This window comes from Mastigoproctus giganteus, chromosome 11, assembly GCF_048544385.1.
Source record: "Mastigoproctus giganteus isolate SK-2022 chromosome 11, ASM4854438v1, whole genome shotgun sequence".
NCBI classification, from domain to species: Eukaryota; Metazoa; Arthropoda; class Arachnida; order Uropygi; family Thelyphonidae; genus Mastigoproctus; species Mastigoproctus giganteus.
The window spans coordinates 100255031-100267057 of NC_143585.1; the positions used below are offsets into that span (position 1 = coordinate 100255031).

At 37.7% G+C, this 12027-nt stretch overlaps 1 protein-coding gene across 1 annotated transcript in view; it reads left to right on the top strand.

Moving 5' to 3' along the window:
• Positions 1-12027, top strand: part of LOC150078292 (DALR anticodon-binding domain-containing protein 3-like) — a 325092-nt gene that overhangs the window by 39780 nt on the left and 273285 nt on the right. The window contains exon 5 of the mRNA XM_090385185.1: positions 11764-11875. Within this exon, the coding sequence (XP_090241311.1) occupies positions 11764-11875 (112 nt within the window). The remainder of the gene's footprint in view (positions 1-11763; positions 11876-12027) is intronic.

A 12027-nucleotide genomic window follows, 5' to 3' on the forward strand; every position in this document is an offset into this window, starting at 1 on the left:
ATTAAAACTTTCAGTGCCTGCTCAGAAAACATGCTTTACGACTTGATTACGGACTAGCTTATATCTACCATAGGTTTCTATTTCGGGTGATAATTTATATGCATTGCATGCATTTTTCAGCACAACAATTAAATGGAAATTTAAAAATATGAAGCCAAAGGACAATAGAGCAACATTAAATATATCATGATTTGAAGAAGACAAAATAAAGGAAATTTATGGGAAAACACTACAAGAAAAATTAAAAGATATAAACTATTCATTATCTGTGGAAAATATATGGGCGAAAACTAAACAAATGACTAAAGATGCAGCCTTAGAAACCTTGGGAACAAAACCAAAACTAAATAATCCTTGGATTACAGCAGAAATTTTAGATGTATGGACAGAAAAAAGACAAATGAAAAACCTCCTAAACAAAGAAAATAGTCAAGAAAAAAGGAAAAAATATAAAACCCTAAAAAACAAAATAGACAACCTAGTAAAGCTGCTAAAAGGAAATGGTTGGAAGATAAAGTGAAGCAGTGCAAAGAGGCAAATAAACATCACTACTCTAAAACAACTTACCGGGTCATAAAGGAACTCTCTAAAACATACATCCCGAAAACACTGACGATGAAAAATAAAAACAGGAAACAAGCAAGAAATTAAAAAAATATGGAAAGAATGTTACCAAACCCTGTTTAAAGGGGAAGGAAAAAAAAAATCTTGCCTTAGATGATAGAAGAGATAAAGCACCCTTGATAACAAAAGAAGTTCAGAAAGCAATTAGCCAAATGAAGAATGACAAGGCACCCGGAAACGATGGTATCCAAGCAGAGCTATGGAAATTTGGAGGCGATGCAATGTTAAAACACTTCACACAATTGTTTAATCTAATTTTATTTACAGGTGATATACCAGAAGACTGGAAAAGTGGAATTACCTATACACAAAAAAAGGAGATAAAGAAAACTGTCAGAATTATAAACCCATTACCCTTTGAAACCATATATATAAAATATTTATAAGGATCTTACAAAATAGGATACTTAAAACATATGAAGAAACAATAGGGGAAGAACAAGCAGGATTTAGAAAAGACAGTTCAACAATAGACCAAATATTCACACTAAACATCATTGCAGAAAAATATTGGAATAAGAAGAAACCTTTATCTGTGCTTTATCAATTTCAAGCAGGCATTTGACTCTGTAAACAGAGAAAATTTAATGAAGCAACTACAAAAAATCCCATTTGATCATGAAATAATCATGTTTGTAAACAATTTCTACAAAAATACAAGAGCAATAGTAAAATTCAACAACCTTAAAACAGAGAAATTTGAAATAGAGAAAGGAGTCATGCAGGGATGCCCTTTACGTCCATATCTATTTAATATCTACCTAGAAGAACTAATGAAATGAAATAAATTGAAGAAAAAAGAGACACAATAATAAATGAAAAAAATATAAACCATACAAAATATGCAGATGATATTGTGATTTTAACAGAAACCAAAGAACAACTAAAAGAAATATTAACAAACATGGATAAAGCAAGCAACAATTATGGAATTAATATTAATATAAATAAAACCAAAGTAATGCAAATTGGAAAAAACATAGAAGACATACAAAATCAACAAATAGAACAAGTACAAAAATTTGTATACTTGGGCTCTCTAATAACAACAAACCTAAGTAATATTGACCAAACAAGGACTAATAGATTAACAGTAGCCACTGGCAGAGGTGGAAGTGATTCTTGCACTGCTTCTATTGAAATGAGCAGAAGCCTGAAAAACAAGATGCAGGATATTTCAGAGACTGCTGGGAGTCATTGCGGTACAAGTAAACACATGGGTTGTGTTAGGGTAGCCAAGAATAGAAACAGGTGCATGTATACCTGCGTGTACACCAATGCTAGGAGTTTGGTAAATAAATTTGATGAATTTGAGGTATTGCTCAAAACATCAAAGGCAGATATTGTTGGGATATCAGAGACGTGATGTCACACAGATATAAGGAATGCGGAACTGGAATTTGGGGAATACAATGTGTATAGAAAGGATAGACAGGACAGGAGGGGAGGAGGGGTTATGCTATTAGTTAAGAAACACATAAAGTCCAAGGAAGTGAAGCCAGTCGACATCGATGGACAGGGCAGTGTCGAGTCAGTTTGGTGTGACATAAGCATAGGGGAATCAAAATTGAGAGTAGGAGTGTGCTATAGGCCTAATGACTCTGATGAGTATAATAAGATATTGTACAGGGAAATAGAGTGGGCCAGTAAATCAGAGAGTCTTATAATGGGGGATTTTAATTTCCCAGATATTGACTAGAATTTGTGGGTTGGTCACTCGCACGCTAGCAAGGCTTTTGTGGATTTATTGGATGATTGTTTTCTACATCAGCATGTTCGTGAGGCAACAAGAGGGAGCAATACTCTTGATCTGATTATCAGTAGTGATTCTTCATGCATTAAGAATCGGCAGATAATTGAACCACTAGGTGGCAGTGATCACAGTGTGTTGAAGTGGGATTTACTCAAGGAGGTAACTACCATCAGAGGTAAAGGGAAGGGTTTTTGTTTTTGTAAAGGCGACTATGATGGTCTGAGACAGTATTTAAATTCTATACAGTGGGACCAACTGATGATGTTACCAACAGCAAACTCAAAATGGGAAGCATTCAAGGAACTAATCTTGGAGGCTACCAGGCTTTACATACCAACTAAGAAATATTGTTCAAGGTTTAGGCCTAAATGGTTGTCAGATGAACTAATGAGACATGTGGCAGAGAAGAAAAATGCATGGGATACATACAAATTAATGGGTGACATGGAAGCCTATGATAGATATAAGTTGGTCTGTAACCAAGTCACAAAGGAGATTAGGCAGGCAAAGGCAGACTACGAAAAATCCTTGGCAAAGGATGCAAAGAAAAACAGCAAAGAGTTCTTTACTTATGTAAACTCTAGAAGGAAGGGGATGAATCAGATTGGTCCACTGGATATTGATGGTTCAACAGTTGAGGATCCTGCTCAGGTGGCTAACAATCTAAACGAGTATTTTGCATCTACATTCACGCAGGAGTTATTCAGGAAGGAGAATGATGTAGGTAAAGTAAACATTGGCAGTGAGCTGGATGATTTTGTAATAACTGAGAGGAAAGTGGAGGAGAGATTGTTGAGGATAAACATAAAAAAGGCACCTGGGGTGGATGGGATCTATCCAGTTATATTAAAGGAGGCAGCAAAGGAAGTAAGCAAACCCCTAGCCATAATTATGAGAGCTTCTTTGGACTCAGGGGAGGTACCCATAGACTGGAGATGTGCAAATGTAACCCCAATTCACAAAGGAGGATCAAAGGCTGACACAAGTAATTATAGACCTGTTAGTTTAACTTCTGTTCCAGGTAAATTAATGGAGGCACTGGTTAAAGAAGCACTGCAGGATCATCTAGACAAGAATTCAGTTATAGCTCAGACGCAGCATGGTTTTGTTAAGGGCAGGTCTTGCCTGACCAATTTGATTTTATACTATGATGTAGTCACAAAAGAACTGGATGCAGGGAATAACTTTGATATTATATATTTGGATCTTAGAAAGGCTTTTGATACTGTTGCACATGGAAGACTGCTGCACAAATTGGAGCAGTGTGGCATTGGAGGCAAATTGCTGCTATGGATAAGGGGATGGTTGAGTGGCAGAAGACAGAGAGTGGTAATCAATGGACACTGCTCAACGTGAACTAATGTTATTAGTGGAGTTCCTCGGGGTTCAGTGTTGGGTCCGTTGTTGTTTTCGGTGTTTATGAATGATATTGATGATGGGATATCAAGTTTAATGTCCAAGTTTGCAGATGATACAAAGGTTGGCAGGGTTGTTAAGGACACCACTGACGCTATGCTGCTGCAACAGGATCTGGAAAGGTTGAACAGATGGGCTGAGAGGTGGCAAATGAAGTTTAACATTGACAAATGTAAAGTGTTACATATGGGAAACAGTAACCCCAGAGCAACGTATCAACTCTGCGGTACTACACTGACAGTGGTGGAGAATGAAAAGGACCTGGGGGTAATTGTGCAGGCAGATATGAAGTTCTCTGAGCAGTGCAGACGAGCTGCAAGAGTAGCTCATGGTGTCTTGTCAATGATATACAGGAATTTTTCTAGCAGGGATAAGGAGGTGATTATTCCCTTGTATAAGGCAATGGTTAGGCCACATCTTGAGTACTGTATACAGGTCTGGAGGCCTCATTTCAAGAAGGATGTAGAGCTGCTGGAACGGGTACAGAGAAGGGCAACAAGATTAGTGAATGGAACAAAGGGTTGCTCTTACGAAGAAAGGCTTAAGTTTTGCAAATTACAGAGTCTGGAGACTAGGCACCGGCGAGGTGATCTGATAGAGGTGTATAAGGCTTTGAATGGTTTGAGCATGCTCAATGCCAATGGGATTTTTCATCTTGCTCAGAATAATCAGCTCAGAGGGCATAAATTAAAATTGAGGAAGGACGGATGTCGGATAGATGTGCGGAAATTTGCCTTTGGCCAGCGGGTGGTTGGTTGGTGGAACCGACTTCCATCACTTGTTGTTGAAGTTGATAGCCTAAACAAATTTAAGGCTCAACTGGACAGGTATTTCGAGCGAACGGAGGGGTGATGAAATGGGTGTGGTGTGTTTTTTTTTTTTTTTTTTTGGCTGATGCTGAATAAGCTTGCTTTCTTGCATCATATGCCTCTTCTAATGCTAATGCTAAAATTAATCACAGACTGAACATCGGATGGACAAACATGAACAAACTCACAAACATATGGAAGGGCAATAAAATCTGAAACAGTCTAAAAATTAAACTATATGAAACTGTCATCATACCCACAGCAACTTATGGATCAGAGAATTGGAGAATAAATAAGAAAGAAAGGCAAAAAATAATGTCATTTGAAATGAGATGTCTAAGGAAAATCAATAAAACAAATTGGAGAGAATGTAAAACTAATGAACAAGTAAGGAGAGATCTAAATTTTGAATGCAGAATAATAGAGCAGATCTACAAAAAACAACTTCAGTGGTTTGGACATGTGAATCGGATGAAACAAAACAGGCTGCCTAATGTAGTACTGACAGGAGATAAGAGACCACCAGGAAGACCCAAAAGAGAATGGTTCCAATGACTAAAGGGAAACACAGGCTTTCAGAGTTATCAACAAATGATGCAAGATTCAAGAGATCGACAACAATGGAGGATGATATCTAAATAGGGACTCAAACGGAAGAGTAGAATGATGATGATGCATTTTTCGTCTCTGCCACAAGTCTCATTAGTTCATCTGACATCCATTTAGACCTGAACTTTGAACAGTATTGTCACCAGTGAACAGTATTGTTGATTATCACCAGTGATCAGATTCTTAATGAATGAAGCGACCCTTCATGCATTAAGGATCTGCAAATAAGGGAACCACTAGGTGGCAGTTATCACAATGTGTTGATGTGGAATAGAGATGTAACTTCTCTCAAGGGCAAAGGGTGGTGCTTTTGTTTTTGCAAAGATCACTACAATGGACTACATGCTAGGCATCGAAAACAACCCCCTATGTGCATGTGGCTCCCAAGAAACCTGGGACCACTTGATGTTCAACTGCCATCTGTATGAAGATCTCCAAGCCCTTCTCATCACTCAGCTCCAGTACAATCCCAGGAACCAGGAATAGTGCCTACTTGATGATGAACAGAACTACAAACCATTCAAAAAGTTTGCCCAAGACTTGTTCACAAGGCGCAGAACCCTACCGCAACCAAGAAACTTGGCAACCACTTAGCATGACTAGAACAACCTCATCACTACGAACCCTGCACTGAACCTCAGCCTGAACAGCAACACTGGCAAAACTGAATAAGAAACAACCACTATCCTGTTATCAAAAAAAAAAAAAAAAAAAATCTGATCACAAAACTGAACAGACTCTTCGCTTCCTCTACAAAGATCCGATGTAACAAACACTAAACTAGGCACTCTCCCATCAGGACCAAAACTGCATGTGACAAACTGTGCTGGTTGAAGCCAAAACTGATGTCTCATTTTCCTCTTATCATGATAAGACATGACAAACACCAACTGACTCTCCAATCAGACCGAAATGGACTCTCCAATCAGACCACAGCTATGCTGCCACCTTGTCAGGTGGCAGCCCTGGCTGGGTACCTTGTGAAAGCCAAGACTTTGAATGCAGCTAAACTGCCACCTCGCCATTTGGTGTTCTGGGTAGGGCACCTAGCCTCATCCACTTTCTTTCCCTATCCTGGTGGGGGGACGATCTGTTGTTTCCTTCCTTCCCTTCCACCCCCCCCCCCCCCAACTTTCTCCTTGCAGAGCATGGGCATGCCCCACTGGAAATCATTGGAGTCGTCTTCTCTTTTGTCTCCACACTTCTGACTTTTCCCCCCCAGCCTTCAGTCTTTCTCCTTTACTCTGTACACTAGTGCACGTCCCACATGTGCGCTGGTGTACATCAGGCTTTTCCAATTCTAGCGTTATCTCCCAATTTTTTTTTTTTTTAGACTCTAGCCACTGAAACCTTAGGAAATTAGGTGGCAGGGCCTGTCAGAGTAAAACAAATTACTAGTGTACCTGGTCTGCCTCCACGGGAGGCACCTCCGTAGCCAGGTGGGCAGGAGCGGCAGTGCGTAGCACACGCTTCTTGATTAGACTGGGGTTCGAGCCCGTGACCACCAAATATAGAGGATGCGGAAAGGTCAGGGAATGACCACCACATATCCCCGGAGCAATATGGCCTTAGTTGCTAATGCTCCTAAAAAAATCCAAATAACAATAATAACAGCCTCCACGGGGCTTAGTGTGGGCAACGTTCGGACCCACCAGGATCCCAGCGGCTAAATGGCCACAAGAACAATGGTACATGACACTACACACCACAATATCCATACATTTTTAAATCTCTGGCCTGTACAGTGTACTGTATCAAACGACAATGTAAACTACGTGGAGATGGGGGAACCCCCTGGTGCCGTTAGACCTTAAACACACTATACACTGAACTTATACAGTTTTTAAATTCTCTTTAGTGGGACCAATCGATGGTGTTACCAGCAGCAAATTCTAAATGGGAAGCATGTAGGGTAGTAATTGTAGAAGCTACTAGACTTTTTATACCAAGTAAGAGATACTGTTGAAGGCTTAGACCTAATCACGTGAACTGATGGGACTCATGGCAGAGAAGAAAAATACATGGAATGCATATAAATTATCAGGTAACAGAGAGAATTGCAGAAGATGCTCATGTAAGCTAGTCTGCAATCAAGTCACAAAAGAGGTTAGCAAGCTAAGGCAGATTGTGAGACATATCTGGCAAAGAATGCAGAGAAAAGCAGCAAAGTCTTCTTTAATTATGTAAACGGTAGCAGAAGGGGATGAATTAAATTGGTCTTTTAGATATGAATGGATTAACTCTTGATGATCCTGCTCAGGTTGCAGACAAAGTGAATAGATATTTTGAATCTGCATTCACACACCCGGAATTCTTTAGCGATGGGGATGCAAGAAGTGTAAAATATTCTACTGAGGAGTTGAATGATTTTGTGATAACTGAGAGGAAGAGGAAGGTGTAAAATTAATTGTTGAAGCTTAAATGTTAAAAAGGACAGCTGGGGTAGATGGGATCTGTCCAATTATATTAAGGGAGGCAGCAAAAGGGGTCAGCAAACCTTCAGCTTAAATATGAGAGCATCCTTGGATTCAGGGGAGATACAAATGGATTTGATATGTATGGATGTATCCCCAGTTCACAAAAGTGGATCAAAGGGTGATGTGAGTAATTACAAACCTGTTAGCTTGACTTCTGTTCCAGGGAAAATTATGGAGTTGCTGGTTAAAGAAGTAATACAGGATATCTAACTGGGGGGGGGGGGGGGGTGCAGTTATACTTTAGTCACAGCATAGATTTCCTAAGAGGTGATCTTGTCTGACCCCTATGACTAGATTCTGTGATGCAGTAACAGAGGTAGTGGATGTAAAAAAAAAAAAATTTACATCATTTACTTAGATTTCAAAAAAACTTTTTACACTGTTTCACATAAAAGACTGCCATATACAAATTGTAGCAGCGTGGTATTTGGTTCAAGTTACTGCTATGGATAAAGGGATGCTTTGGTGGGAGAAGACAGAGTGGTTATCATTGGGCCCTTTTTCTTGGATTAACAATGTCTAGTGGAGTTTCTCAGTGTTCAGTGCTGGGCCCATTGTTGTTTTTTGTATGTATTAATGATATTGATGAAGGCAGATCAGGCTTAATGTTGAAGGTTGCAGATGATATGAAGGTTGACAGGGTGGTTAATCATAGTACTCAGATTATGCTACTGCTACAAGATGTAGAATAATTGGGCAGATGGGCTGACAGGTGGCAGCAACCCCAGGATAATATACCATGTGGTACTACATTTAGGGTTGGTAGTGGAGAATTAAATGGACCTGGGGGTAATTGTTTGTTCAGATACGAAGTTCTCTGAGCAGTGCATACAGGTTGCTAGGACAGCTCATAGGGTTTTTTCAGTGATATACAGGAATTCTGCTAGAAAAGATGAGTTGATTATCCCATTGTATAAGACAGTGGGTAGGTCACATCTTAAGTACTGCATACAGATCTGGAGGCTTCATTTTAGGAAGGAAGTGGATCTATTGGAATGGGTGCTGAGAAGAGCAGTGAGATGGAGATGAACAAAAGTGCATGCTTACCAGTAAATTGCAGCATCTGGAGACTAGGCACCTGTGAGGTGATTTGATTGAGGTGTTTAAAGCTTTGAATGGATTGACTGAAGGATGTTGATGGCATCTTTCCTCTTGCTCAGACTGTACACATTTGGGGGTCATAAATTCAAATTGAGGAAGGATGGTTGCAAGATTGATGTGCGGAACTTTTCCTTCAGTTAGAAGGTAGTTGTTTGTTGGAACAAACTCCCAAACTACTCACTTCCATGTTGTGGAAGTGACTCATATTTCTGAATGTTGAATTGCTACATGCCATGCGGTCGCAGGTACTACCTGCTTCCTATTGCTTCACTGTGCATTGTGCAACATATCTGCTAATATTTTTCTTTTTACAGTACACTCTCGATTTTCCGTGATAGATGGTAAAAAAATATTCCCGGATAATTGATTTCCCGGTTAATCCAAAAATACAGTACATTTCCGACATACGTAAGAGATACATTCCAGGACTTCTTACGTAATTAGAGATTTATGTAACTCGGGAATGACTAATAAAATATTGCTGCTATATCCCTGATATGCCAAAATTACAAAAACCACATAATATCCTCAGAAGAGTGAAGAAAAATAATTATATATTTTTAATTAGTTCAATTAAAAACTTTATCTGGGGACAGCGGTGAAGTAGTCGGAGTGGCCTCATAAGAAAAGAAAACATAAAAGGAAAAAAAAAAAACGCATGTTATTGAACTGTAAAAACTGATATGTATTTCGTAGCCTTGGTTATTATTATAGTTGACCTTCATTGGTTTCGACCACTTCTCGTATTCTGTCTTTTTCCTTTATTGTGTTCATCACTGACAAATTGCACACGATATTTGTTAAAAGGAATTCCACACGATACTTGTTAATGTTTGGCCATTTTTATACATCCTTATTATTTTAATTTTCTGATCCAACTTGATTGCTTTCCTTTTCTTCATAGATTTACTAGTATCACTGTCACTTATTCTCTTAGTCGGCACCACGATAACGGTCAAAACGAAATTTTCTGAAAAGAACTTTACAGGGTTAAGGCAAAAACTCACTATTATCACTCCACGCGAGTTCACATTTTACTGAAGCACATTTCTGGAGGTCACTGCCATAAAACTAAAAACAATTTGCACTTTCTGGGTTATTGGGCTTTTTTGTTAGTGAAAATAATTAAACAAGTAGTAAACTCAACCTTATTGCATTTGCGATAATACCGACAGCTGGAATTCTATGAGTTGTTACATTATGGTGAAATGTGTGTCCCCTTCACTTGAAATCTTCAATCATATAAAAGTCATATTGAGCATTACAGCTCTGGTTCATACTATCTAAAAAAATTATAAATAACGTAATGTAAGTGCAAATCTATGTAAGTCGGGAACTTCCTTATCGAAAAATGTTCTGCAACCTACGTAAAAAGTATGGCGATAGATAAAGAACTTAACACGCACTTCTCGTGTGTCCAATACGATGCTTCCCTTTATTTTTTACAATGTCGTGTATGGTTTGGTCACCAACATTATAATGGTTCTTTAGAGATTTAACGGATGCACTGTTTTCAAACTTTTGAATAATTTTAAGTTTTTGTTTAATTGAAAGCACAACTCTTGCATTTGCCCATCATTTTCACAATTTCTAAACAAAAAAAAAAAGTTACTATAAAAAAAAAATTCCGACATCCCTGACATGCACAATGAAACAAAATTTGTCCTTTTGCGGTGCGATGGAACACACCAATCGATGCGACGCACTAAAACAAGCTAAATATATGGACTAAGATGCATTTAGGGCTAAAGCCTCAAGCTGCGAGCAATTCTGTTTATTCAGAAATGGCTGTGTATTAATGATGCTATTGCACTTAATATATACATAGGCTAAATATATATATTTTTTTTGTTTTTTTTAAGTGGGGGGGTGAAGACAGTGAGGATTGCAAGATAATAGGCACAATAATCTCCTAATGATGACTTATAATGCTTCTTGTCGCTTATTTACGACTTGCAGGACATCTGTTTATACTTATTCTTACTTGAATTTTATGATTTATGGTTGTTTTTTTTTTTTTTTTTTTTTTTAATTGTCCTGGTTATTATGTAATTATGTATTTGTCTTGTGTAATCTGTATCATCGAAAATCCAGATAATTGAGGTCTTGATAATTGAGTTTCTACTGTAGTTCATTTCCAGTCCGCAATATGTATGTCCTAAGAACACTTGTAGTTATTAGTGCAAGAATAAATTGTTATTCCTAAAAACAAACAGATCTTTTAAGCGATTTCTCTCTTTCTCCATAAACAGAGTTACTGCAGCTGAAAGTTATATTTTATGTCACATTTGATGGAAGAGAGAACATGAATATCTCATGAACTTTTATGACTGTTCCTGATGCATCCCTTGCCCATCTCTGCTTGAATTTAGCATACACAAAAATATTTTGTCGTGACCTAGTTTTATAGACCCAAATCACAAAATTTGAGTTATCAAGAACAGCTTTATGTGCAATTATCCTATGAAAGTTTTGTTGTGTGGGAGAGTATGTCAGAGTTTGGAATATTGAGAAATTTGAGTTTTCATGAGCAGTCGTTGTAACTATTTTTGCTGCCATGTATTTTAAAATGCTATGTTTTATCTGTATATCTTTTACAAACAGATTTTTTGTCATGACGATGGTGGTTTAAATCTTAGATTAAACTAGATAAAACCATTGTATGTCAAATACCTCCAGCCCTGTTAATAATCTCAGAATAAAAAAGAAAGGAAAAAAAAAAAACTATTTTTACTTTTTTATATGTACAAATGTATTAAATCTATCCTCAATTATGGTCATTGTATTTTGCAGTTAAGAAATAATGGCACATCTCCCAACCTATCATTTGAAAAAATTTTCGTGAATTAGAATTGCTTTTTTATTAGTGATCTAGTCACCAAAGGAAGATTACTTCTATGATATTTCTCTTTTAAACATCATTTCAGAATGATATTAATTAATAGTTTAATGCAATAATTTCTATTTTCTTCAGAAGTGGCAACCATTCTGCAATAAGTTTCAGGGAGTGGTTGATGATTTTAATTTTGGAACACTTGTCAGGATTAATAGTTTGGAGGAATATTCAGAAAAGAATTCAATGTTTGGTAAGTAGAGAACGTTTGAATTTGTTATTTAAAATGGTCATCTAGGTACATTCTTTGTTTTGTTTATATTCTTAACTGATCTGTGACTTCAGTGCTGAACTAAGCAGCTTTAATAGAGTAAAATTCCATTACTATGAATTTTCTTGGGGATA